Below are 26,600 nucleotides of genomic sequence, written 5' to 3' on the forward strand. Positions count from 1 at the left end.
GCTCCCCATAGTCCCTTTACTGGATAAAGGACATCATAGTAACTCCTGGTTAGCAGCAGTAATATAGCCTTCCAAAAAATGTCTTTTTGTACAAAGGTCTATTAAAGTTAAGTAGACCTCAAAGTTAAGAACATCGTAACCTCTGCTTATCGTGTTCAATAGATAAGACCGGGAAGGACATAGCATCAACAATATGATCGTCTTAGCCGTTTATGCCCTGGTAAGTATGGTGGTCCTTAGCATTAATTGATAGACAACCTCAGTGTGTCCATTGAACACAGAAGGTGTTGTGGTCACCTCTTTAGACCAGCAAGCATCCAAATGTTGTTCAATAGTCCCCACCACACTGTTGTCATTTGTGTTTATCTGGACTGGTGGATCAAGATGTGTGTCTGGGCGATGTAACATGATCTCGATTAAATCATCCATCGACAAAGTTTCTTTGGGGACGATCCAATTGTTGGTTTAAAATCTAGGCAGAGCTTTACACGTTTCCCTAATTTGTGGGATATAGTAGGGGCCAAAATTGAAACATCAGAGATAAGGTTGACTACCAAGTCCCTTTCTGGCATTATCTTGCCACTACCTTCAGCATTCGCCATTTGTGGTCCAATTACATCATCCCCAAACATCAGAGAAACACTAAATGCAGGATGCTGTTCACCCCAACTGCCGGATGATCTTTTTACGGTAAGTTTATCCAGCCTGGGCTGCCCTCAGGATCTCCCAGGACCTGAAGTGGATGGTTGTGTTGTATTATTGGTAGATGCTAATGCATAAAGCTGCAATGTGGCTGAATTTACTAATTGTGGAATAAGCTAAAATGCCGTAGAAAAGCGCCATGAGCGGCGATGGTTAATCCGCTGCAATTGCAAACTTGTTGTTGGTGGGAGCGGGAACTGGGATGGACAATGACACTGCGAGTTGTGGGTGAGCAGTGTGGGTTTGGGTGGGCTATAAAGGGAACGGTTAGGTAGTATAGTGTAAAAATACTTGGTGGCATGCCATTTTCGGTTGTGTGGAATGACATGCGAGGTTAGTCACACATGTACTGTACTTGAATTACCATGCATGGGACATGTGGCGGAATGAGTCAGATTAAATTGCTGAGCTGGAATCTTAGGGGACTTGCTAATTGTATAAAGGTCAGGAAGATTGTGCACAAGCAAATCGCCTTGGTGTTAGTATACTCTTCCTTCAGGAGTTACATCTCATGGAACAGTTGGCCCTGAAAGTGGCTCTGAACTGGGGCAAGCAGCGGCATTTCACATCGTATTCCACTAAAGCCTGTGGCGTCATGATACTGATACATAAAGCCTTACAGTTCACTTGTCAACGGTCCATCATAGATATGAACAGATGGTATGGTATGTTTTGTTACATGGTTATTATGTATGTATGTATGTATGTATGTATGAATGAAGGATAGTTATGACCCCATCTTTGATGATGCTAATTTCTATTTGGACGTCCTGCAACAGTTTTTTTTTTTTAAAAAAACTATTTTTATTGGTTTTTACAATCAACAAACACCAAAACACACCCAACAGTGCAAGTAATTAGCTTCCAAACATCATGTACATTAACGTGAATTTACCACTGCCATCTCCTTACCCCCACCCCCCAACCCAAGCCTACTCCATTACACCATCAGTTATCATTCCTCCGGGGCACCCCACATTCCGTGCTCCCAGAGGTGTCGTGTTCCCTTGGACTGGCCTGGGCGGACCAAGATAATGTGGCCACTAGTTCTCTCCAGGCCATCAGCGATCCCACTTGATCGTCCTCCCCCCTGTTGGCCGCTTCATGCCATACTGCCGTTTCCGCTTCAGCCCATTTCTGAAGATCATGCCACCACACCTCTAACCTGGGTCTGTGGCATACTTTCCATCCCATAGCTATTCTGCGTTTGGCTAGAATCTAGGCCAAGTCCTTAGGTTTGCTCCCATGTTTCAGGTTACGTGGTCTAGTGAATCCCCCCACCATGCATGCCCACACAGATTCCACATCTAGCTTAATTCCTTTCTCAGTTAAGCGATGGGAGACTTCACCCCAGAATTTCCCAATCTCCGGGCACGCCCAGAACATGACGTCCTGCAACAGTTAGCTGAGATCCCCATGCCCGCTATTTTGTGGCGTGGGGACTTTATCACTATAATGGATGTGACTTCGAACCGGTCTAATACAAGCCCACGTAATATTACTAAGGCGGCTTGCACGATAGCAAATGGAGTGCGAGAACTGGGCATGGTGGACATATGGAGAATACGTCTTAGGGAGAGAAAGGAATGCACTTTTTCTCAGCAGTGCATGAAATACACTCCCATATTAATCTATGGTTCATCTCGGAGACCTTGCTCTCAGACGTACCGTATTGTGTAATATACTTGAGGACTCTCTTTGTCTGACCACTCACCGTGCGGCTAGTATTAAATTGGTCCTCTGAGGGGCAACATACACCCTCTTGGAGATTCAAGTCAGAGGCACCGTGATCCAGATTTTGCACTCAGTTTGCAGGAGAGTATATAATTTGTATTTGTATTTATTTATTTTTTTTAGAATGTGGGCTCTGTCTGGGCCATTGCTATGCTGTGCCAGGCCTTTAAAGTGTACGTCAGGGGCATCACCATGGCGTCTGAATTTGAGGTCTTGTAGTCCATCAGGCGTGAACTCCAAGCGGTGGAAATGATTGAGAGTATTGCAGGATCGATATATACAAGAGACCCTACACCTGAAACGCTAGCTGAGACAAAATTCCAACTTGATAGCTTACGAGACTTGGCACAGAGGGAGATCAGGTTTTTGGATAGGCCAGTTATGGTGCGCAGGTATGGGGAAGCTGACCGGCCAGGGCGACTGCTTGCACTAGAAGAAGGCATGACCCCTATTACGTACATTGATGATGGATCAGGTGAAAGGGTGTACATGGACACAGACATAAATGTAGTGTCCTGTCCCTTTTACATAGTATTGTACCAGCCCAAAGGGGATGCCTCTGGGGCTGAAATAAAGGAGTACCTAGACGCAATACCAATGTAACTGTTGTCTAGAGACGCGGCAGATGCTCTCGAGTCACCACTGACAGCGGAAGAGGTCAAGGAGGCGATCATGAGATTGCCAAATGGTAAGGCGCCAGAGACGGATGGGTTGGTGGCAGAGTTTTACAAGGGATACGGTGACATGCTGACCCTTTGATTGAGATGTGGGAGGAGGTGCTGGGTAATGGGCAACTCTCGGAGGCAGTGCGGGAGGCCATGATAACATTATTTTTAAAGCCTAGTAAGGTCCCTAATAAATGTGCCGTGTACCACCTGCTCTCTTTAATAAATGTGGACGCAAACATATTTGCAAAGACAATTGCTAACAGGCTACTACCACTAATGCCTCATTTAATCCAGAAGGATCAGTCTGGGTTTATACCCGGGAGGGCCACAGCTCTAAATTTGAGAAGATTATGTAATGTGATGTCTGTAGTCACCCCCGACTCCTGAGCTGCCGCAATATCCTTGGACATACAGAAAGCATTTCATACAGTACACTGGCCGTTTCTGTTCCAAGTACTGGAGAATAATGGGTTTGGGCCTCGATTTATATTGTGGGTATAATTGTTATATACTACACCAATAGCCAGGGCAAGCACAAACAGGACTACCTCTGGGGTCATTAGGTTGGAAGGCAGTACGAGGCAGGGGTGCTTGTTATCCCTGCTATTGTGTCCCTTGATAATCAAAACATTTGCAGACTTTGAGACAGTCGCGCAGCAAATGTGGTCTCTGACTGGGAGGACACCAACGTTAATATCACTTTATGCAGATGATCTATTGCTGTATATCTGTGATCTCTTGGAGAACGGTGCTGCAGTGTTAAAAACGGTAGAAGAACATAGGAGGTTCTCAGGACTAAAGAGATAAATGGTAAATGTTCCCCTTAATTGACATCTCCCTAGAACCAGCAGAAGTACATGAGCTAAGGATTGTGGTGACCTCATTGAAATATCTGTGTATAGTGGTACACTAATCGCTGGTCGAGGCAGTAGCATTGAATTATTCTTCATATATATTGTAACTAAAAACTAAGCAGGTCATCTGAGTGAAAATTGCAATGTCAATGATGGGACGGCTTTCACTGACTAAAATGATGTTACTCCTGCTGTATCTGTTGAATAATAAACCAGCATGGCTGGGCACAGCGGTGTTGAACGAGCTATGGTCGTTATGCACATCATTTGTCTGGGGTTCGCATGTGGTGGCTATCGCTGACCAGCCCCTGGGAGGAAGGTGGGGTAAGCGTGCCACACTTTGAATTATACTACCTAGCTGCCCAGTGACTATATGCAGTGTGTTGGCAAAAATCAGATGATCACACACCGCATCTGTCTAGAAAAGAATGCAGCAGGTGGAGTCCCTTTACGTACTATTCTCTATGGTGCCAAGGACAAACCTGGGGGTCCATTAGATCATGTGGAGGCTTCAAGGAAAGCTCGGACAAGGCTTCGAAGTTACGGGGAAAAGAGTCCTATGACAGGCAAGCTCCCATATGGGGAGTGCAAGGCCTAGCGCTGACACTAGACCCATTGATTGAAAAGAAAAGAGCTGGAGGGCGGCGGGAGTTGCCACTGTGGGGTGTATGTACGTTCAGGGGGAAGTTCATTACTTGGGAAGACTGCAAGGAGTATGTTGGGGAATGACCGCTACAGATTATGTGCTACTTCCAAGCGAGCCACTGATCATCCCAGGGGAGTCATATATACATGAGGCTATTGCGGGGGTAAGGGCTGAAAGCATATTGTACAAGCGCCTACAAAGTGAACTTGGCTCCAACGGCCCAAATAATGAAGCAAAGTGGCAACGGGATTTTCTCCATTTCCTGAGAAGCGGCGGCTTGATATTTGCATTCGAAGTAAAAAGATTTCATACAACTCCAAATTTCGCCTCATCCAATGTATGATTGTAAATAGGCTACACTATTCTCCTGCCAAGGCCCGGTTGTTTGATAAAGATTGTACGGGCAAATGCACCACCTGTGCTGAAGGCGAGGTAGACTTATTACACATGCTGCATATCTGCCCACAGTTGTCCACGTGTTGGGAGGGAGTGACTGCTATACTGTGTGAAGTGATTGGGCAACGGGAACCCTTACCCCCGCAGGTGTGTTTTCTAAGCTTCAGTATGAAAATGGCTGAGGAGAAACGTAGATTCCTGAACCTAGGACTGCTGATTGCCAGAAGATGTTTATTGATGGCATGGACTTTGCAATGGCCACCAATGGTTGATGAATGATTTCACGATGTACCTTGGGCTAATGACATGGAAGAGGTCTATGGGACCCTTGTCCATGCTAGCAGTAGGCCTAAAGACATTTGGCCAGACTTCCGCCAATAACTGGGTGATCGTTTTGGGAGGGATACAGAGTCTGATGAGAGCAGTATGATCGGCGTGGGATTATATTGGAATTGTTATAGTGTTGGAAATGTGTGATTTATATGTACTGTGGACTTTGTATTGTCACCAAGTAAACCTAAAGAAACTTTTTTTTACTTTTTTTGAAAAGACCTATGTTCCTTCCAAGCTTGTGACATGTTCACAGTCCCGGCATATTCATTGTTGTCCCCTAATTGAAGCAGAGGTCTGAGCAGATTGAACAGTCTAAATCTCCCACCCCATCCCCCTACCACAACCCCGCGTCTAAATCAACACTTGTTGAATGGTGTGGGTTTCTTCTATCAATGCCTCAGAGACAATGGTTCTCATAGTGTCTGTGTATAACCATTGTCGGCTCCCTTCCAGGACTTTCCCCCTCGTTTCCGCATCCCACTCCGTACACCCACTGGGATAGTCTGCGTGATTACCTTTCTCCAGTCCCCATTTGAGCAGCAAGGCACACCATTCAGCTTGAAATTCTTCAATCCTATCATTCACTACCACAGTAAGCTTCCCCATTATCATCATGTTGTGCACTTTTCCTTCCCATACCACTTTCATAAAAAAAATTAATATATTATTTATTTATTTATATAGCGCTACAAACCCTCGGCATCTGCGTGCTGCTTATTGCCCATTTTTTTATTTTTAAATGTTTTTATTGGCATTTGTAAATATGCATGTACAGAAATAAAGTTCTTAAGCAACTACATTCGAATTGCGTCATCTGATGCACATGCTGTGTGCCGATTAACTTACAAACAGTGAAAAACTAGTAACGAAAACAAAAATAATAACAATAACATTGACTGTCCCAACTTTTATTGCGGCTTCGTGTTCTATGTTGCCAGGTTCGGGGCGCGGGTCCGGAGGTGGGTCTCTGCTTTGCTCTCTCAGTACAGTAACTGGGTGGAGTCCACGGGTGTGATGGACTGGTCTGTGCTGCCTGTTGTCTTCTGGGGTTCAAAGGGGATAGGTTCAGGGGGGTTTATATCTCGTCGAAAAGACCATGTCTCTAAGGAGGGCTTTCCAGGCCTCCAGCGTGTTGCTCACATCATCGCCTCCGCGTCTGTTTCCCTCCTCCCAGGCTCTGGTCTCCGCCGTTGTCCATCTCTCCATTTCTCTGATCCAGGGTTCATACCTGGGGCCCGCTGGGGACTTCCAGGCCATGGCAATTGTTCTCTTGGCTAGTAGGCAGGCCATATCCATGAGCTTCGTCAAATGTTTGATTTTACTCAGTCTCGGGTAGGTGCCCAGTAGGCACTCCTTGGGTGTCCACTCGTATGTCTCTAGGCCAGCATTCCTGCAGGTCCGTTCAGCGGCCTGCCAGAGTTTCTGAGATTTGGGACAGGTCCAGAACATATCAATCATGTCTGCCAAGTCTGAGGAGCACCAGGGACACTTTGAGTCGGCTGTGTTGCTGAACGTGGATATCCGGTGTGGGGTCATGTATGTTCTATAGAGTACGTTCAGTTGGATCAGTCTAAACCTGGCATTTCTGGATATCTCCTTTGGGTACATCAGGGCTCTCGCCCACTCGCCCTCTGTGATTTCAGTCCGGAGGTCTGTCTCCCATTTTCCTTTCAGCCGGGCACTCTTTGGGTTGGGTCGGTTGTTTAGTTGAGTGTACAACCTTGATGTCGGTCTCCATCCGTCGCTAATGTCGTATATTTCTCTCAGGAGGGGATGTGTCTCTGGCTCCTCGGGCCATTTGACCCAGTTCTTTTTGGCCAAGTGTCTCACTTTTTGGTACCAGAGGAATTGGCCCAGTGGGAGTCCGTCCCTTTCTTGAAGCGATTCAAAGTCCCTGAAGAGACCATCATGGAACATGTCCCCCAATGTGTAGAGGCCATGGCTCTCCCATCTCCTCATTGTTGCTAGGTCGGTGGGGGTTTTGCAAACGTCCGCCAGCATGGGGGTGTCGGGTGTATAAGAGCGCTGCAGGCCTACTACAGATCTCATCTTGCTCCATACCCGTCTTCCAACCTCCAGTATCATGGGTGGGTTGGGGGGTCCTATTCGGGTGTTCCAGATTAGCTCCTTGGGGTGTAGCGGTGAGGAGAATTGGGATAGAAGGTCCAGCTCAGCTGTGGGTTCGTCTGAAAGCCATTTTGCTAGGTGTGTCGATTGAGCCGCCAAAAAATATCTCTGGAAATCTGGTAGTTGAATGCTGCCCTCGGCGTAAGTGAGGGCATTCAGTGTGAGTCGGTGCCGAGCTCGTCCCCAGAGGAAATCTCTAATCAGAGAGTCGAGTGTCTTGAAGAAGAGTGGAGGAATGTAATATATCACGTTGGTGAAATAGTAGAGGAACCTGGGGAGGATTATCATTTTGGATATCGCCGCTCTTCCCATCATGGAAAGCGGGAGTTTTGACCAGAACTGTATAGATCTCCGCACTCCGCCCACTGCGGCCTCTGTGTTGGCTTTTTGGGTGGATATTGGTGAATGTGTAATGTCAAGGCCTAGGTATCGAAAGGTGTCCACCTGCCAACGGATCCCGATCCCAGGAAGCTCCTCCTCAGGTTTATCTTTCAGTCTTGCTAGTGGGAACGCGCAAGACTTCTGCCTGCTGAATCTTATCCCTGAGTATCTTGCAAAGTTATCCAGAACATCCAGTACAATCGGGGCATTCTCCAGGGGGTCACGCAGGTATAGGAGGACGTCGTCTGCGTATAGCGAGATGATGTTGTCTGACCCCCCAATGCTAATGCCAGCGTCGAAAAACTGCTTCCTAAAGTATATTGCCACTGGTTCCAGACCTAGAATGTATAGCATTGGTGATAGTGGGCATCCCTGTCTGGTGCCCCTCTGGATGGGCCAGGCCCTCGATATCGTAACACCCGTTTTTACTCTTGCTAATGGGTCGCTGTACAGGACCTCGATCCAGTGGATGAAGTGTTCACCAAGTCCGAACTCCCTCAGGGTTTCAATCAGCCACTCCCAATAGATGGAGTCGAAGGCTTTTATGGCATCAAGTGAGAGTACTGCTAGGTCTTCCTCGCTTTCGGTCGTCTGTGAAATTATGTGTTGGAGCCTCCTGAGGTTGGCGGAGGTGTTGCGTCCCGGAACAAAGCCATTCTGGTCTTCATGTACCAGGGAACCGATCACCCTCGAGAGCCTCTTGGCCAATATGGTTGTCAATATTTTGCCGTCGTAGTTCAGGAGCGCCAGTGGGCGGTATGAGTCACATTTGTCGGCTGGTTTGCCTGGCTTGAGCATCGGGACGATGAGGGTTTCTCTCATGGTGTTAGGGAGAGTGCCCGACTCGTATGCCTCCATGTATACTGCGTGTAGTATAGGGGACAAGATCTCCTCGTAGGCCTTGTAGAATTCTGGGATGAGGCCATCTGTGCCAGGAGACTTGCCTGTGGAGAGGGATCTGATTGCGTCCGTGATGTCCTCAACCGTGATAGGTTCCCCTAGTTTGTCCCGTTGTTCCTGGTTCAGCCTGGGCAATCCTACTTCGGCTAGCGTGTCTTTTATGTCTGCTGTGGGGACCTTCGTCTCATGAGTATATAGGTCGTTGTAGAAGTCCGTGAAGGTGTCGTTGATCTCTTGTCGTGTTCTGCGGGTCATGCCGTTCGTGTCTTTGATCTCCTTGAGGGCTTGTCTCGGGTGTTCCTTCCTGCACAACCATGCAAGTATTCTGCCCGGTTTATCAGCTTCCCTGTGGGCCTTCGAGGTGCGCACTGAGAAGTCAAACTTTGAGAGTCTTTCCCATGCCTCCCTGCAATCTTCTCTGATCAGTTTCAGTTCTGCTTCCTTTTCGGTGGTTGGTGGGGCGCCGCTTTCGAGTTGTTTTATTCTCTCCTCCACTACCTCCAGTTCCCTCCTCAGTTGCCGCCTGATCCCGCCCGCCTCGGCGATTATCTCTCCGCTTGTCACTACTTTCAGCGCCTCCCAGAGTGTGCTCCACTTCTCGACCGAGCCCTTGTTTATCGTTAAGTATTCTTCCAGCTTTTCTCCTAGGGTTTCCTTGAATGCGGGGTCGGTCAAGGCGTCCGCTGGCATGCGCCGCGTCGGGATGGGGGGGCGAGGGCCCTTGAGGGAGAGCTGCAGCAACAAGGGGGAGTGGTCCGATATTGTTCTGCCCATGTATTCTGCCGATTCTACTTGCGGGGTTAGTTCGTTGGCGATGAAGAAATAGTCCAGTCTGGTGTGGAGGTTATGGGGAGCCGAGTAGAATGAGTATGATCTGTCTGAGGGGTGGAGATCTCTCCAAATGTCTGTTAGGTGTAGGTCTACCACCATCCTGGAGAGGGGCCCCGGAGAGGCGCTGTTGGGCATGCGTGGGGCTGCCGATCTGTCTAGTTCAGGGTTCATGATAGAGTTGAAGTCTCCCCCCCATATAAACTTGTACTCTCTATAGTGCAGCAATTTGGCGCGTAGGTCCTTGATGTGTGAGGGTATGTTGTGCTGGGGGAAGTACGAGTTTACTATGCACAGGGGGGTGTTCTCAAGCATGCCCCACACTATCACATACCTGCCCTCTTTGTCCAGCTCTGTTCCCATTTGTTGAAATGGTGTCTCCAGGCTCACCCACGTGTAGACTCCTCTTGCGTACTTTGAGAAGGATGCGCCGTTGCCCTGGCCCCCCCAGTAGTTCGAAATTTTATCTGTGGCTTCCGTTGTGAGATGCGTTTCTTGAAGGAGGGCCAGTGATATTTTTTTCCTCTTTAGGTAGGAAAAAATCCGGTTTCTCCGTATATATGTTCCCATCCCTCTAACATTCCATGTAATTAACTTGAGTCTTGCTGCCATTGCATGAGTGGGTTCCTTGCTGGGGGGTGCGCCACCCCTTCTTCCTGTGTTGCATGTGCCGCATTATATGGTGCTTGTTGATCCGCTTGTGTGGGATGGGTAGGCCCATCCAGACCAGGCTGGCTTGTGTACATCCGGGTTGGGACAGTCGTAACAACAACAACTTGGAACAAATAACTATAACTAACGCACCCAGCTTCTGTCAGCGAGGTGCAGTGCTCGGGGGCTCTCGCGCCGTCTGACCTAATCCGGGTCTCTGGCGCGAGTGGTTGCGTGCAGAAAAACGGTCTGCACTGGTCATCGGTGAGTCCGTGGTCTATGTCCATGGGCGGGAGGTCGGGTAAGCCCGCAGTCATTCAGCATACTCACATGGTAGTTTTGCTTCAATAGTGGTGTAGCTTCAGTTCGGTTTGGAGTGTGGTACCAAGGGGATGGGTGCTCCAGCCGCGTCAGTGTGCGATCAGCCTTGGGTGTATCAGTTGTGTTCCTCTGATGTGGGTTCTTTGGGAACCTCAGCCAGGTTATTGTGTTCCATCCACATGGTAGCTGCTTCTGGCGATTCCAAGAATATCGCCCGCCCTTTGTGGATTATTTTTAGTCGTGAGGGGTAGAGCAGCATGTATTTCATGTTCAGTGTTCTCAGCCTGGCCTTGATAGGAACGAAGGAATTTCTTGCTCTCTGCACCGATTGGGTATAGTCAGGGTAAATGGTGATCTTTGAGTTACCCCGCTCTATTATACCTCCTTCCCATGAGAATTTTAGGATCACCTCGCGGTCGCGGAAGTTTAGGACCTTGGCGATGATGGGGCGGGAATAGGATCTAGGCGGGGGCCTCTTCTGGAGGGATCTGGGAGCTCTCTCAATGGCAAATCCCTGTGAGAGGTTCGATACCCCTATTTCCTGCTGTATCAGGGATTCCACATAGGCCGTCGGGTCCGTGGTCTCTGACCCCTCCGGTACGCCCAAGATCCTAATATTATTTTGTCTGGCCCGACCCTCTGCTTCTTTGGACCTCGCCTCCAGGGAGTACACTTTCCGTTTGAGGTCCGCGACCTCTTTCTGTAGGGACGTCGTCTCGTCCGAAATGTCCTTCTGTGAGGATTCAATGATGGTGACGCGCTCCGTTAGGTTGCGGGCGTCTTGCCTTATGAGTTGGATATCCGTCTTAACCTCCCCTATTTTTGTATCAATGAATGTCCTCAGGGCTGCGATCGCCTCAAGCAGTTGGTTATGCCTGGCCTCTTCTCCTGGGGCATCCTGGACTGTTGAGCTCTTCGGTGTGGATTGGGCTGCAGGGTGAGGCTTGGTTGTTACGAAGGGGTCTAGGGTGGCGTGCTTGGCTTTGTTCCTCGTGGCGGCCATCTTCCCTCCGACGGCAATGAGCTGTCTCGGCAGGCGACAGGGGTTGAGGATGGAACCTGGTCAGGCCCCTAGGGGAATCGTCCGTGATTGCCGCGGATGGGCTCCAATGGTCTGGGGCCCCGAGGCTGGGTGATTGGATGGGAGCTCCGGCTGACGGAGGAGGCCTTATCCTGACTCCCCAATGTCGAGCAGTGTCTATCCCCCGGCGGCACACCGGGCTCCCGGGTCGAGGATCAGGGGGGCACCCACCGGATGGTTTAGTGAGGGGGCTCCTCGGTGCGCCGTCAGTGTGCTCACCGTGAATCGGTCCCTCGGTGCCTTCGTCTCCGTGTCTGTCGGCCGCGTAACAATCTTCCGTCGAGCCCGTCCCTGGCCGTCGCCTCGGTTCTCGATGGTGCCCTCGTGGGTTCAAGTGGTCGGGCCAGGGGACACTCGACAGCTGGCTGGGACTGCTCGAGTCAGCGGTCGCTGGCTCCCGGATCCAGTGCGTGCCGCTGGTTTGTCAGCGCGAGGCGGCCGCCATCTTGTGTGCCTCGCCCGGGAAGGAGGGGGAGCCAGGCCGGCTCGCGGTAGAAGCTTCTCAGGCCCCGATTTTTGTCGGGGTAGGGTGAAAAACGCGGGTCTTCGCCTCGGTCTCCGGTGGATCGCCTTGTATGCGGTGTCTGTGGGCAGGAGCACCCAGAAAAGGATCGGACTGCTGCGGCTCAGACGGAGCTCAAGGAACTCGCGTCCTCACTCCCTGGACATCAGGCCACGCCCCCCCTGCTTATTGCCCATGGTGTGTGGTGCTCATTTATCGACCTCGGAAGGATGAAAGGCTGAGTTTGGCCCTGCCGGGATTCGAACCTGCATCAGCAGGCTCTGCACGGATGTCAAAGCGAGCGCTCTACTCGCTGTGATATCTGACCGGATATATTTGTGGGGAGCGTTTCATTTTTCCAACATTGGGTTATGGCCAATCTCGCCGCTCTTAACATAGCTTTCCACATCTTCTGAAGTCTATGTACTTCCCTATCTTTTTGTGGGAACCCTAGTAAAGCTTGCTAATGGGATGGTCCTAGGCCAATTGGTCTAGGCCCAACCCTATCCCTTCATCTCTTCCATCCAGCTCAACACCTCTTTCCAAAACACTGGTACCTTGGGGCACATAGGAGATGCTCCCGCAAACATTTTGGACAATTTCACTGGGTCCCTGTGCCATCCCATTAGCTTTTTAAAGTTGTGCTCTATCGTGGAAGTAAACAATCCTCCCTGGAAGAGCACTCTGTATATTCGTGCCCACTCCTCCTCAGGGATCACTTTACCCACCAACCCTACCCAATACCTCTGGAAGGTCTCGTTCATAACTTTGTATAGGTTGGACAGTATGCCCTTCCTTGTTGCGGATTGGTCTAGGACTTTTCCACAGCTGTTAATTCTCTAGCTTCCCTTGCCCCCACTTTGGATCTGTCCTACCCTTAATGCAGAGATATTCGAATATTAAAATTGAGTCCTCTCCCAGTACATCCCGTACCCATTCCTGGAAGCTTCCACCCTCAAACAGTTATCCCACCCTCTGAAGCCCTGCATCCAACCACCTCTATGAGCGGGCAAATCCCTGGTGTCCCAACTCAAACGGCGGCCCCCATATTGAGGACATGGGGGAAGGCCACAATGTATAACCCTCTGTGTCTCTGGATTCCCACCAGACTGACCATAAAACTCTCTGTAGGGTGGGGAGAGACGTTCCGGTATCGATCTTAGCAGGGACCAAAAGTAATCTCTGACCTTCAGAGGGTGTGCAACAAGATCTTCCAGGTAGGTCCAATAGGTCCTCAGTTCTTCCCTCATGTACTGCCTTATAATATAATCGGATGTCCGGGAATCCAAACCCTCCTTTGTCCCTTGGAAGGGTAAGGTTGCCATTTTTACATTTGGGGTCTTGTTTCCCCATATAAATCTACGGAGCTCTCCTGTGAATTCCAAGAAAAACTTTTCCGGGAGCTGTCTCGGAATGGCTGCATATAAGTATAGCAGTCTGGGGAGCACATTCATTTGTATGGAGGTCATCCTGCCATACCATGTCAGTATCAATGGGTGCCACCTCTTTAGGTCAGGCATCAGCTGAGCGCGGAAGGGATGTTAGTCCCCACCATTTCCTCTAGATTCCTTGTTACCCAAATGCCCAGGTATTGAATGCTCCTCTGGTTAACTGTCATGCCTTGATGGCTCTCTTTCGTGTCTAGAAGGGGACTCTGCCCCAGTAACGGCAGAATAGCATTCGAATTGCAATTGCCAGTGGCTTCATAGCGAGGGTGTACAACAGTGGGGGGAGGGGCATCTCTGCCTAGTACCTCTCGTGAGTTTGAAGGCGAGTCCCCCGTATATCCGAACCTTTGCCCTGGGCTTGTTATATACTTCTGCCACCCATTTCAGGAAGTTTGTGCCCAGTCCCCTCTTTCCCAGGACCTTTATCATGAAGGGCCATTCGACCGTGTCAAAGGCCTTCTCCGAGTCCAACGCCACTAGGCATGCGTCCAGACCTCCCACTTGTGCCCCGTGAATCAGGTTGATAGTCTTTCTGATGTTATCTGATCCTTGTCTTCCTCTAATGAATCCCATTTGATCCCCATGCACTAGAAGTGGCATACCCACCTCCAATCTCGTTCCCAGGACCTTTGCCAGTATCTTTAGATCTCCATTGAGGAGGGAAATAGGCCTATAAGAGGAGCACCTAGTTGGGTCCTTCCCCTCCTTTGGGATCGCAACAATGATATGCCGCCATCATCGTGGGGGGGTTCACCTCCCAGACATGCTTTAAATACCTGTACTAGAAACGGGGCTAATAGAGATTTAAATAGTTTGTACAATTTATCATGAAACCGTCTTCCCCCGATGCAGTCCCTGATTTAATCCCGATGATGGCCCGGAGGACTTCCTGTACGGTTATGGGGTTCTCAAGGTTTTCCACCATCTCTTTGGGGGAGCCCTGGGATTGGTAGCCTTCTCAGGAATTCGTCTATTTGGGTCTCCTCCCCTGCTCATTCCGATGAGTAGAGGGTACTGTAGTATTTTACAAATTCACTCCCAATGCTCTTGACATCGCATAGGCACCTATTACTTCTGTCTTAATAGCCCCTATGGTTCTCCTCTTTTTCTCCTCCCTCAGTCTCAAGGCCAGGATCCCATCTGCCCTGTCCCCCTTCTCATGGTATTTCTGTTTCTAGAACAGGAGTCAGGACGACTTTCAATTGTGCCTTATACCATCTAAGCTCTTTCCCCTTGGCAGCCGAAATATACTGTCCTTGGATACCACCCAGTGTATCTGCTCCATTTTCCTACGGAGCGTGACCTCCCTCTCCCCCCCTTACTCTCTTTTTCTTGGAAACTTTTCTCATCAGGGTCCCCCAAATAGTTGCCTTGACGCCCTCCCAGGCTGATTGGATTCCCACCTCCCCTGCGTCATTGAAAAGGAAGTACTCATTGATTCCCCTAAGCAGTTCCTGTTGCACCGCTTTACCCTTTAGCAGAAAGTCGTTACATCTCCAGTTCCCCCCGGGGGCCCCTTGATTTTCCCCCCGCCCCCCCATATCCGCTAAAACGCTTACCATATCGTGATCTGACCACAGGATAGGGGCTACCCGGGATTGCAAGACCTAATCCTTTAAGGTCTTGTCTTCCAGGACCACGTCAATACGTGAGAAGGAGTTGTGGACCCCAGAGTAGAAGGTGAATGGCATGTCCCCTTCTGGTATCTGGTGGAGGGAGTCCCATAACCCCAGTACGTCATTGACCTCTTAAAAGCGTTCCGAGTCGCCAGGGTTTGCCCTGGTCATTTGTCCCTTCCTCATCTTCTTAAGGTCCCCTAGCGGGTCCAACACCATATTAAAGTCCCCTCCTACCACCAATTGACCTTCACCAAATTCAATTAATGTATCCTTGACCTTCTCCCATAATTCACATTGATGGGCATTCAGTGCGTATACTGAACCAATCGTAAGTTTAACACCATGCAATTGACCCTTTGCAAACACACATCTCCCATTGGGGTCTGCCAAAACCAAATCTATTGTGAAGCCCAGCCAGGATGAGACCAAGACTGCAACCCCCATGCCTTTTTTTGACATCCGAGGCCATAATCACCTCCCCTACCTCCCGGGAACGTATTTTGAGCTCTTCCAGTGTGTTTCCTGGAGACACATCCAGTTGAGGTTGGCCCTCTTGAACTCAAAGTACTATATATTTTTTGAAAGGTGAGTTGTGGCCCCGGAAATTTAGGGAGCCAATATACATCTCATCCTGGCCAGAAATCGCCTTTTTTCCAAGGTACCACTCTACCCCCCCCACCCCCCTCTCCCCCCCACCCCCCCCCCCCTCCTCCGAGACATATCCATGATTGGAACCCTTTTAACTGGGCCCCTACACCGCACCATCTTTTGAGGACATTCATCCCCTCAACATTAACAGCTATCTCCCCCCATAGCACCCCCCCACGGCATTTAACCCCAACCGGAACCCTCTCCTCTGATGGGATTGAATCACCAGTTTTCCTCCCCACGCAAGGACCACCTTAACTAAGCACACTAATTCGAGCCTCCCTGCCCTCTTTTCCAACAACGTCCAATTTACCTACTAACCCCCCCCCCCCGCCCCTCATGTTATGCATTGAGACCCTGAACCATACTTTCTGGCATGTCCGGCCAACTCCGGAGGGATCCACCGGAGCACAGCCGAGCTTCCTGAATTTTCTTGAACCTGGGACTACGTCTATTTGGACCTTTTATGCGCCATCATCTGCCCTCATGGCTCTTTTTCTCGTCAGCCATTTTTTACCCATCTCCTCCCATTAACTCCTCCGTGACCCTTCTTATATCTTCCTCAGTCACCAGTTTGTAGCTGTAGCTATCGATTTCAAAGGATATAGAGAAGGGGAACTCTCATCGGTATCTCACCCCCTTCTCGCTGAGCCACTTTGCAAGGGGGGAGCATAGGCATCTCTTTGCCAGTGTAAGTGCACATAGGTGCTGGTAGATGGGCAACTTTACGTTTCCTAGGGATATGGAGCCCAGCCCCCTCGGGTTCTCCAGGATTTTTTTGTCTATCTGGGTAGTTATGGAAGCGTGCAAGCACAAAGCTTGGGCCCCTCCTGGTTGCTCCCGCTCTATGGATCCTCTCAAGTTTGGGTTCATCCTTCTTCTCATCGCTGAACAATGTCTTCACCATCACATGGATGGTTCCCCTTGGGTCTCTTTCCATTTCGCCTTCCTTCTCTGGGATTCCAAAAAAATCTGATTATTTCTTCTCCCCCGATTTTCGAAGTCATCCATCTTTAGGGCTACCTTGCCCTCCCTTCTCTCCAACTCCGCCAACCTCATATCCATCTGAGTTTCCAATGTTTCGAGGGAGGTCTGGTTGTTTTCCACTGCCTGTAACCTCTCGTCCATACTGTCGATTCTGACATTTATTCTGTCTACTTTTCTGCCAATGTCTTCCCTCATTCCTCTGTTCTCTATTCCAGAAGGGAGGCAATATCTCTCTTGGTGGACATGGCATCGCTCCCTGCCTCCGACATGTTGGGGTGGGAAGTTTCGCTGCCCAACTCTTATTTCTGGTATTCAAAGTGTCCCAATTTTGCCCTCCAGTCCATGGGCACTGTTTTATATGTTTGGGTCGTGCCTCGTCCCCAGTTCCCTTGTTGTTTGGCCCGCTCTTTAGTGGGGCCCGCTGCGCTCACCTCCGGGGGCCCACACTCTGCTGCCATCCCTCGCCGCTATTCTTCACCCCACAGTCCGGGTACCTTAGGTGCTTGTGGGGTGGGGGGTCGCAGGATGGGACCACCCCCTTCCTTCCCTTCTTTTAGGTGGGAGGTCTATTGCCTGCCCCAGCGCTCCCTGTCTGGTTGTATGCTGCCAGGTGACATGAATCTTCCTAAGGTGGGCACACGCCCCAGGTGTGAGTCCTGGGGGCCCTCACCTCGACTTGATTCACTTGGCTCTACTGGGACCCCACAGGGTGGTAGGGGGCAGATTCCAAACCGGCTCTCCCCATCGTGGCGTGTCTTATTTTTCTCAATGTCCGGCTTGTGTCCTCGGTTGGTGGGGGCTATAGAGGGCATCCTCCACGAGGCAGGCACACGCCCCACGTATGGACCTGGGGGCCTACACCGTTGTTGGATCTCCCTAAAATAAGATTCTCTCTCAGGCCTTCTTCACTTCTTGTCTTGGGCCTGTTTCTTCTCTGTGTACTCCCCCCTCCAGTCCTCTCTCCTTCCCCCCCCGGCCGTCTTCTGCTTCTCCTAATGCAGAGGATTGGGGACCCCCGATCTGCTCACACACCAGGCCCCGGCAGGGTGATTACTGTGGGTGTCTCTTGTGGGCCACTTCTCTTTATAGGGAGGTTGGGGCACCTCCTGGGGTCGACTGACAGGGTTCTCCCCCTCCGGTGAGGTGCAGGTTTAGGTGTGGGGGCCCCCTGTATGGGCTGGGGACACCCCTTCTCCATGAGCCCTTTGGCTCCTCATATGCTCCGACTCCGGGCCCCCCGTTGCTCCAGACTGTCCCTCTCCTCCTCAACGATGCCCCCAGCACCAATCAATGCAGGCTCCAGCCTGCCTCTAGGCAATTCCTCAATATAAGGTGCCCCCTTCCCATGGGCCCAAGTGTGGGCTCCGTTCCCCTTAGCACTAGCAGAGTGTGGTCTATCACCTTGATTTGAGTGTGTATATGGGCCCTGCGCTCTCGCCTCATATCTCATGGGGGAGTCCCCACAAGCCTTGCCTGGGCACCAGCCCATCTCCTACTTTCCTTGCAGCCGCTCTCTCTCACCTCCGTGGGGGCCCTGAGGTTGTCCACTGGTCGCCCCGTGGGTGTGGGGCGGTTGCCCGCCCCCACCGCTGTTGCTGATGGAGTCCTCCCCTCCCCCAGGCAGACCGCCTCCCCCACACATACCGGCTGCCCAGCTGACGGTTAGGTGGGGGGATCCTCACTCCTGCAGCGGCACAGCCGTTGGCTACGCCGAGGGGGGGGCACAGACTTACCTCCCCTCCACCCTCTGCCTGCTTCCTTAGTTCTCCAGGATGTCGACTTCTTGCCTGTGTGCTACGTCCCTCTTCAGTGTGTAACCCGGGCTGGAAGGAACGTTTTCGCCTGGAAACTCAGTGGCTGTTTCTCAAGCAATAATCGGCAGAGTTTTGCCTGTTTTTTCGACCACGGTTGCAGCTGGGCTTCCCTCTTCAATCGGTTCAGCCTGTCGGACGGGGGCAAAAAGTGGGGGCTCGAGCCACTTTACAGGTCCCTAACACAGGAGGATCATGCTGAGGCTGTCAATATAAGCGTGCCCTGGTGGCCTTGATAAGTCATTTATAACGTGCCTGTACATGTGTGTTTCTAGGCAAGATAAGACAAGGGAGGGTATGGAGGAAGGACAAGACAAGCAATCTTACTAGGCCTTGTGTCATTCAGATCGTGCAATGCGGAATGCAAAGTGACGGGGAACGGGGGAAGTGCACAGGGGGGAGAAAGTGCATTAAGGGCAGCATTGCTCTGCATCCAGGACAGCATGGCTATGGGTTAGTGCAAAGAGGCGGGGGACTGTAGAGGTTACAGTTAAAGCACTCCTGCGTGACAGGCCCGGAGGCAGTGCGGGGCAGACCTGTCAAGAAGAGCCAGTTACCCTGTGAGGCTCTGAGGGTAACCAAGCAGCCAGTCGGCGCTGCAGACAGGAATGTCAGAAGGGGAGAGAGAAAGTGGAGTGGAAAATAAAGGTTTTGAGCTGCTTCCGGAACTTCAGGTGGTCCAGCTCAAGTTTGGGAGGGCCAGGGAGGTTGTTCCAGAGGGAGGCACCTGCAGAGAAAAGTGATCTGCCCCCTACTCTCTGCCTGGAAAAGCATCTGACTCTCAGAGTTGGAGGCAGCAGAGCAGAGGAAGGTATTTAGGAAGAGCGTGTTGAATGTAGTTCGGGTTTCCTGTTTTAGGGTTTTTTTTTTTTTTTTTTTACTTCCGGAGTGTTTTTCCAGTGTTTTCAACAACAAAAAAGTCAGCATCAGTGTTTATCAGTGTTTTCCCGTTTGCCCCTTTCAAAAAATCGCGGGGATACCTGTTTTTTCCAGTGTAAACACAGAAGTGTTCTTTTATTGTTTCAACATTTAAAAGAGTTGACGATCGAGGTGGGACTTGAACCCACAATCCCCAGCCTTATCCATTAGGCCACTCATTTATATTATAATTTATATTATATAAAACACAGTGCATAGAATTTGCGCAATTGGCCAATTCAAAGCAATTGCTAAGGATTGGTGCATGTCAGGACTATTTGGCCCTATTTTGTGATCATCTTAATTTCCTTCTGTACAAAGCACCAGTATAAACAAATTATTTAGAAGACAGAACATCAGAAGCCAAACGAAAACTGTTACAATACACTATAGTGAGGCGTAGCAACCACCACACTGCATACCCTCTTCAGTTAAAAGGGATAAATATGAATTGCAGAAGGGTTTGTGTTGCAGGTGTTTTTCCTTTCTTTACCTTCGCTCACTGCAACATCATATGTAGGGTGTGTTCTCCAAACTCGGAGACCTGCTTTACATTTTGACCTGGTGTCTTCATGATTTTGTTGTTTTTGCCATGGGGTGTTCATTTTGTGTGTGACAGAGTGTTCACTCAGTCTATCACGGTCAGATCAGAGCTCACCCATCAAGTGGCCCAGACTAGTGGCCTAATTGATAAGGCATCAGCCTCCGAAGCTGGGGATTAGGGGTTCAATTCCCACCTGCCACAAATCGTTAACTCTTTTAAATTTTGATATAATTAAATATTATCAATTTCAACAAATATTAACACAAAGATGATAACAACAAATAAATAAACAGGGCCGTGGTAGAGGCCTGTAACTGCCTCTGGTGCCCCCTTGCAGGGGGCACCAGCGGCTCCCGCTCCTTTGCCACAGCCCTATTTATTTATTTGTCCAATGTTTGTCGGTTCCACGGACCCGATTACTTTATTTCTGCACGGCAGAAATAAATAAAGTAAAGTAATCGGGTCCACTGGACCGACAAACATCGGACAAATAAATAAACAGGGCCATGGTGGAGGCCTGTAACTGCCTCTGCTGCGGCACCAGAGGCAGTAACAGTCCTCACCACATCCCGCTACAAAGCCACGGCCCGGTTTATTTATGTAATTGGGCAATGTTAGACAAGTCAGTGGACCTGATTCATTTATTTATTTCTGCAATACAGAAATAAATAAATTAATCAGGTCCACGGATCTGACAAATATTGCCCAAATAAATAAATAAAGCAGGTCATATTTATTTCTGCAATCAACATTGCAGAAATAAATAAAGTAATCGGGTGCCCAACACCAAACCCAGACGGCCCGCTCAGGAGTTTATCCCCACCCCGCGCCACTGCTACTGCCAAAGAAAACACAAGACTAAACACAAGGCAGCACCCTCGGCACTTTCCCCTGCAGCCAGTTGGAAAGGAAAGATAGATGTTTGGGATAGATCTGGTTAATTCAACCTTCTGCCTCAAGGTGGCAATAGTGATTAATAATATCAGTTCAAACAGCTTGCTATAGCAGGGCTGAAAGAATAGCTCATCGGCAGTGCGTCTGTCTTGAATACAAAACAACAGTAGTTTGAATCCCGCTCCTGCCACAATTATGTTAAAATTATATAAAATGCGGGGTTTATCGGGGAATATAAATACAGTGACAGGGGTCAGATATCGGTAAAAATCGGTAATCCCCAAAAACCGGACTCCCTAAATGTAGTGCAGACCCCGGCCCCAGATAGCCTTGTGGACGATGCAGAGGGTCTTGAACTTGATCCTTGCAGCCACCGGGAGCCAGTGGAGAGATTTCAGCGATGAAGAGATACAGTCCCTGGGCTTGAGGCCAAGGATAAGTCATGCAGTCCTGTTCTGAATTAGTTGCAGAGGGCGGAGAGTAGAGGAAGGCAGATTGAGAAAGAGGCTGCTACAGTATTCCAACCAGGGCTCTGGTACAATGAGCTTCTGTGGGAAAGTTAGAAAAGGAAGAGTACCTCTGAGGGAAGTGCAGCTGGTAGTGGGCCTTCTTTGAAAGGTCTGTGATGCGAGGAGAGAAGGAGAGATTGGAGTCGAAGATGACACCAAGGTTTTTTGCCTCACAGGAAGGCGAAGGAAGAGTGCCCATGGAGGGCGGCCAGAGTGAGAAGGAGAAAGCAGGAGCAGGGGTCCCGATGAGAAGGATCTCTGTCTTACTGGCATTAAGGCAGAGATTGTTGGAGGCGCACCAACCCTGAATCACGGATAGACAGTCTGGAATGTGCGAGAGAGGAGATGAGACTGTACGGAGCCAGAAAGAGAGCTGCATGTCATCCACATAACACTTAAAGATAGAGCAGAAGGTGGAGATAAGGTGGGCCATAGAAGCCTCATAGAGATTGAAGAGCCAGGGAAAGAGTTTAGGGCCCCGGGGAACACCACATGTTCACACAGAGAGGTGGTTGAGAGAATGGACCCAAGTTGCACCTGGGAGGGTCGGTCTAGGAGGAAAGAGGTCAGCCGGTCCAGGGCCTGATCTGTGATGCCCAGGTTCTCACTGAGTCGGTTGATCAGGATGGTGTGAGGAAAAGTCAAGGAGGATGAGGGCAGAAGGGGTGCTGGTGTCGAGATTGGAGAGCAGATCTTCACGGGTGTTCAGGAGAGCAGTTTCTGTGCCTCTGTCTGCTCTGATTCCAGACTGGTGGTCATGCACTCTTCTTGCAAATACAGTGAGGGAGATTACTCCCGATGCACTCTTCTTGCAAATACAGTGAGGGAGATTACTCCCGATGCACTCTTCTTTGCAAATAAAATGAGGGAGATTACTCCTGATGCACTCTTCCTTGCAAATACGTTGTGAGGGAGTTTACTCCTGATGCACTCTTCCTTGAAAATACAGTGAGGGAGATTACTCTTGATCCACTTTTTAACTGCACACTTTCTTCAATCTTGGAGCACACTTGTGAAGAAATAATTAGCTGGAACATTGGCCAAGAACAGAGTTTATCGTAAGTCCTCAGTTGCTGTGGAGTTCTTTTCAGAAAGCAATAAGAGACGTGAGTGGCATAAAGCACACTTTTACGACCACTCCAGTTTGGGAGTTTGTTCTCAGGGCAGCTTCCCTTATGGCACCACAGCTTTTGGCATTTGTGGAGAGGGTGATGGGAGATTCAAACAAATTAAGATAGGATTGGTGGATATTTGGTAGCGAGTATATCATATTCCTGTTTTTATCATGTTTGGTTTGGGCTGATATGTGTTTTAACACAAGGAGAAGGGGTCATGAATACTCTTCTGTAGCAGTCACTTTAACTAATCTACTTCACCTGCACACATTTGCCATATTACCCGTCTGACTTAGCTCTACAAGCTCTAAACATATATTGTTTTAGACATGCGTGTTATTTCTTTTACTGCTTCACTCCCAAACCTCAGTATAGTGCAACTAACATCTTTGTTGGTTTCTACCTCATATTTTCCAGATATGTAGAAATGATCCACCATTTAGCAAACAATCTGGCATTATTGACGGGTTAAATACGACATTCTGAGAGCTGATCCAGGTCCCACACAACAAGGAAAAAACCATTTGCACCCACAAATTAAATGTGTGTGTCGATGCGGTTTAATATAACCAAAAACAGACTTAATGCATGTTGACTTCACCCTCAGCTCACCCAAATAAGTGTCCTTTTAAGTGTTACTTATTGCATCATAAAGGACACTCAAAATTGTCTGTCACCTCTATTAGTTGTGATAGTTGCGTCAATAGAGGTTGTACTTTTCTATCTGTTGTAGTGACTGAACACAAACAAACCTTTGTGCTGTGAAGTGGAATACAATAAATACTGTAATCTTTTGTTCAACAGAACGTTATGCCATTACCAAAACTAAGAGGTTGCGAGCTGACCCAAGATGGAGTGCTGACCAGACGAAGAAGAGAAAGGTTGCAGAAGATGGACTATACCCGTCCACTGCACAGGACAAGAAATCAACAAGCTCGCAGGATAGTCAAACTCCTGACACATGTACTGAACATGGGGGAAGCTTTACAGATCCACCCAACATCACAGGACATTATGGATGCCCTATTAAAGGGAAACCCCAAAAATGCACGTACTGTGGAAAGCTGTTTACCCAGCAGTCGCTACTTATGGTACATTTGAGGAACTGCTTCAGGGAGCAAGCTTTTCCAGACAGGGTCATTGGAAAGTACTTCCCTAACCGGTCCAATCTTATCCTGCAGAAGCAATCCCACAGGGGGGAAAGACGGTATAAGTGTACAGAGTGTGAAAAATGCTTCAGTCAGCGCTGCAATCTGTACATACATCAGAGAATACATACAGGAGACAGGCCATACCAGTGCACTGTATGTGAGAAAAGCTTCACTCAGAAAGCCAGTCTAGACACACATCAGAGAATCCATACTGGTGAGAGGCCATTCCAGTGCACTGCATGTGATAAAAACTTCAATCAGAAAGCCAATCTAGACACACATCAGAGGATCCATACTGGGGAGAGGCCATTCCAGTGCACTGCATGTGAGAAAAGCTTCACTATGAAATCCACTTTAAATACACATCAGAGAATCCATACTGGGGAGAGGCCATACCAGTGCACAGCATGCAAGAAAAGCTTTGCTCTAAAATTCACTCTAGACCAACATCAGAGAATCCATACTGGGGTGAGGACATTCCAGTGCAATGCATGTGAGAAAAGCTTTACTCTGAAATCCACTCTAGACCAACATCAGAGAATCCATACTGGGGAGAGGCCGTTTCAGTGCACTGCATGTGAGAAAAGCTTCGCTCAGAAATCCACTCTAGAACAACATCAGAGAATCCATACTGGGGAGAGGCCTTTCCAGTGCACTGCATGTGAGAAAAGCTTCAATCATAAATCCACTCTAGACACACATCAGAGGATCCATACTGGTGAGAGGCCATTCCAATGCACTGCATGTGAGAAAAGCTTCACTCATAAATCCAATCTATACAAACACAAGAGGATTCATACTTAGGAAAGCCCGTAATACCATATAGAGAGTGTTAAGTGTTTTCTTTTTTTTTTTTATTTGTTTATGGTTAAAATAAACCTTTACAAAAACTAAAACTTTTTTCATATATACAATTTTACATGCGTACATAAAAACATTTAAAAGTCAATTTACCATTTGGGTTAGAAAACAAAGCTTTATATATAATCTATGCAATGATGAAAGAATTTGTTCTGATGAGGAGACAGCTTACACGTTCATTCAAAGTATATGTTCATATTTTTACTCGTTTGTCGTGTTTTATAAAATGGCAGAAAACCCACGTTGGGGTTGCTGGGAATTAGGAGGGGTTTGGCCAGAGTTGGTTATAATAGGGTTTAATGTTTATAGATATAGAACACCTTCGCTGATGTTAGTCCATTGTCCACTGTATTCATTGGACCCCATTTGAAGAAGAACCCTGAGCAGTGTAAATGCTAAAATTCACCAGGCGGAGATCTCCATCAAATAAACGCACTCGCAAGTGAGTTCAACAATTATTTATTTCCATCAAGACAAAGGCTTCCGCCGAAGGGCCGACACATGACACCATCATAGGGATACTGCCAGTGTGAGCTGATAACATTACAGAGTTGATACATTTTATAGGGAAACGGTAACATTCAGCTCTATGTCTGGCAACAAAACGAGACACATCCAGACATGCAATTTCCTGCCAAAATACTTTTGGCTGTAATCCCAGACATTGCGGTGAGAAGTACAAAGGCCGGACATTGCCAACGGCTATTAATTCATATGACTTATCTGAGTAAGTGATAACATGTGCAGGATGCAGGTGTGACCTTGGCATGCATGGTCGTTCAAAACAAGCATCTCATCAAATTTGATACTGTAGGGAATTTTGCAAACTAACGCATATCTTGCTAAGGCAGCACTAATCATTTCCTTTTATGGGCTATTTAAACAAAAGCAGGACACACATTTTACAGGGTGACGCACGAACGCTGGACAAAATCCCCCTTCACACACATTCCAGGGAATAACGACGCCAAATATAGATGGGTTTATGCTTATGTTTTCGGGAAAGAGCGCGGATGTTGAACAATCATTATTCATGAAAGAGACCCAAAGGTCGGCAAACACATGCTGACTTGCAGGCCGCACACTGTGGGAGGGGAAGGGAAAGAGTGCTATCAGATGCTGTAATGTACGCATTTACAGGAAAGGCAAGCAGGGGGAACATTCCTAAATCTATGAGTAATGTGTGCTAAACCCTAGAGCCTGTGCATGGACACAAAAATGTAGTTAGTTCAATATGGACAGAAAGCTATAATGCAAACAATGATTTAGTCTTGCTGAAGCAAACCAATATGGCAACTCTTAGGAGAAATGATTTCTGTATTTACAAACGACCCTATTGCGTCAGCAAGACTACATCAACAATACACCTGATGTGCCTAGTATTTATTCATCCTTTTAACAGGTGCTGGTTGTGGCTCTCTGTCAGGCACTGGACAGAGCCCAACTACTGCTCTCTGTTGGTTCAGTTGTTCAGTATACATTACATATTTCGGCTTGAATGTTTCCCTCTTTTTACTTTCATTGTCAGAAACATCAATCTTTTGTAACTCTTCTATTGCCTCCTCCAATTTTATCATCTCATTGGTTGCCATAGCATTAGTGGGTTTGGGTGCCAGTGCCCCCATCATTTTCCTGCAGCAATCTCCTATGACTGATGCACATAAGGGAAAGCACTGAATGCAACAGCAGCAACCATCTATTAATCCTCCTATTACAAGGAGAGGGGTAAGAAGCTTCCAGCCCCATCTCCGTAGTAGATCCCAGAACCAGGATGTCCCATCCCCGGGTCCAAATTCAGAATGTATTTGAGCTGCCATTTTATGCATTTCATCGATCCCTTTTAAAGATGTCGGTGCTATAATCGGGTGTGAAGGTACAACAGGAAGTTCCAATAATTGTACAAGCTCCTCCTACCTCCGCCAGCATTGTATCCAATACCAGGTGTAGTGCGACCATCCGAACTGCCTGTCC

The 26,600-nt window shown here is 48.6% G+C and overlaps 1 protein-coding gene across 1 annotated transcript in view; it reads left to right on the plus strand.

Annotated features, from left to right (window-relative positions):
• LOC138565628 (uncharacterized) overlaps positions 1–25,616 on the plus strand; it is a 124,018-nt gene extending 98,402 nt beyond the window's left edge. Inside the window, exon 3 of the mRNA XM_069642993.1 lies at positions 23,422–25,616. Within this exon, the coding sequence (XP_069499094.1) occupies positions 23,422–24,572 (1,151 nt within the window). The 3' untranslated portion in view covers positions 24,573–25,616. The remainder of the gene's footprint in view (positions 1–23,421) is intronic.
• The last annotated feature ends 984 nt before the right edge of the window (positions 25,617–26,600 follow it).

This window comes from Ambystoma mexicanum, chromosome 1p (genome assembly GCF_040938575.1).
Source record: "Ambystoma mexicanum isolate Mex_15411 chromosome 1p, UKY_AmexF1_1, whole genome shotgun sequence".
NCBI lineage: Eukaryota > Metazoa > Chordata > Amphibia > Caudata > Ambystomatidae > Ambystoma > Ambystoma mexicanum.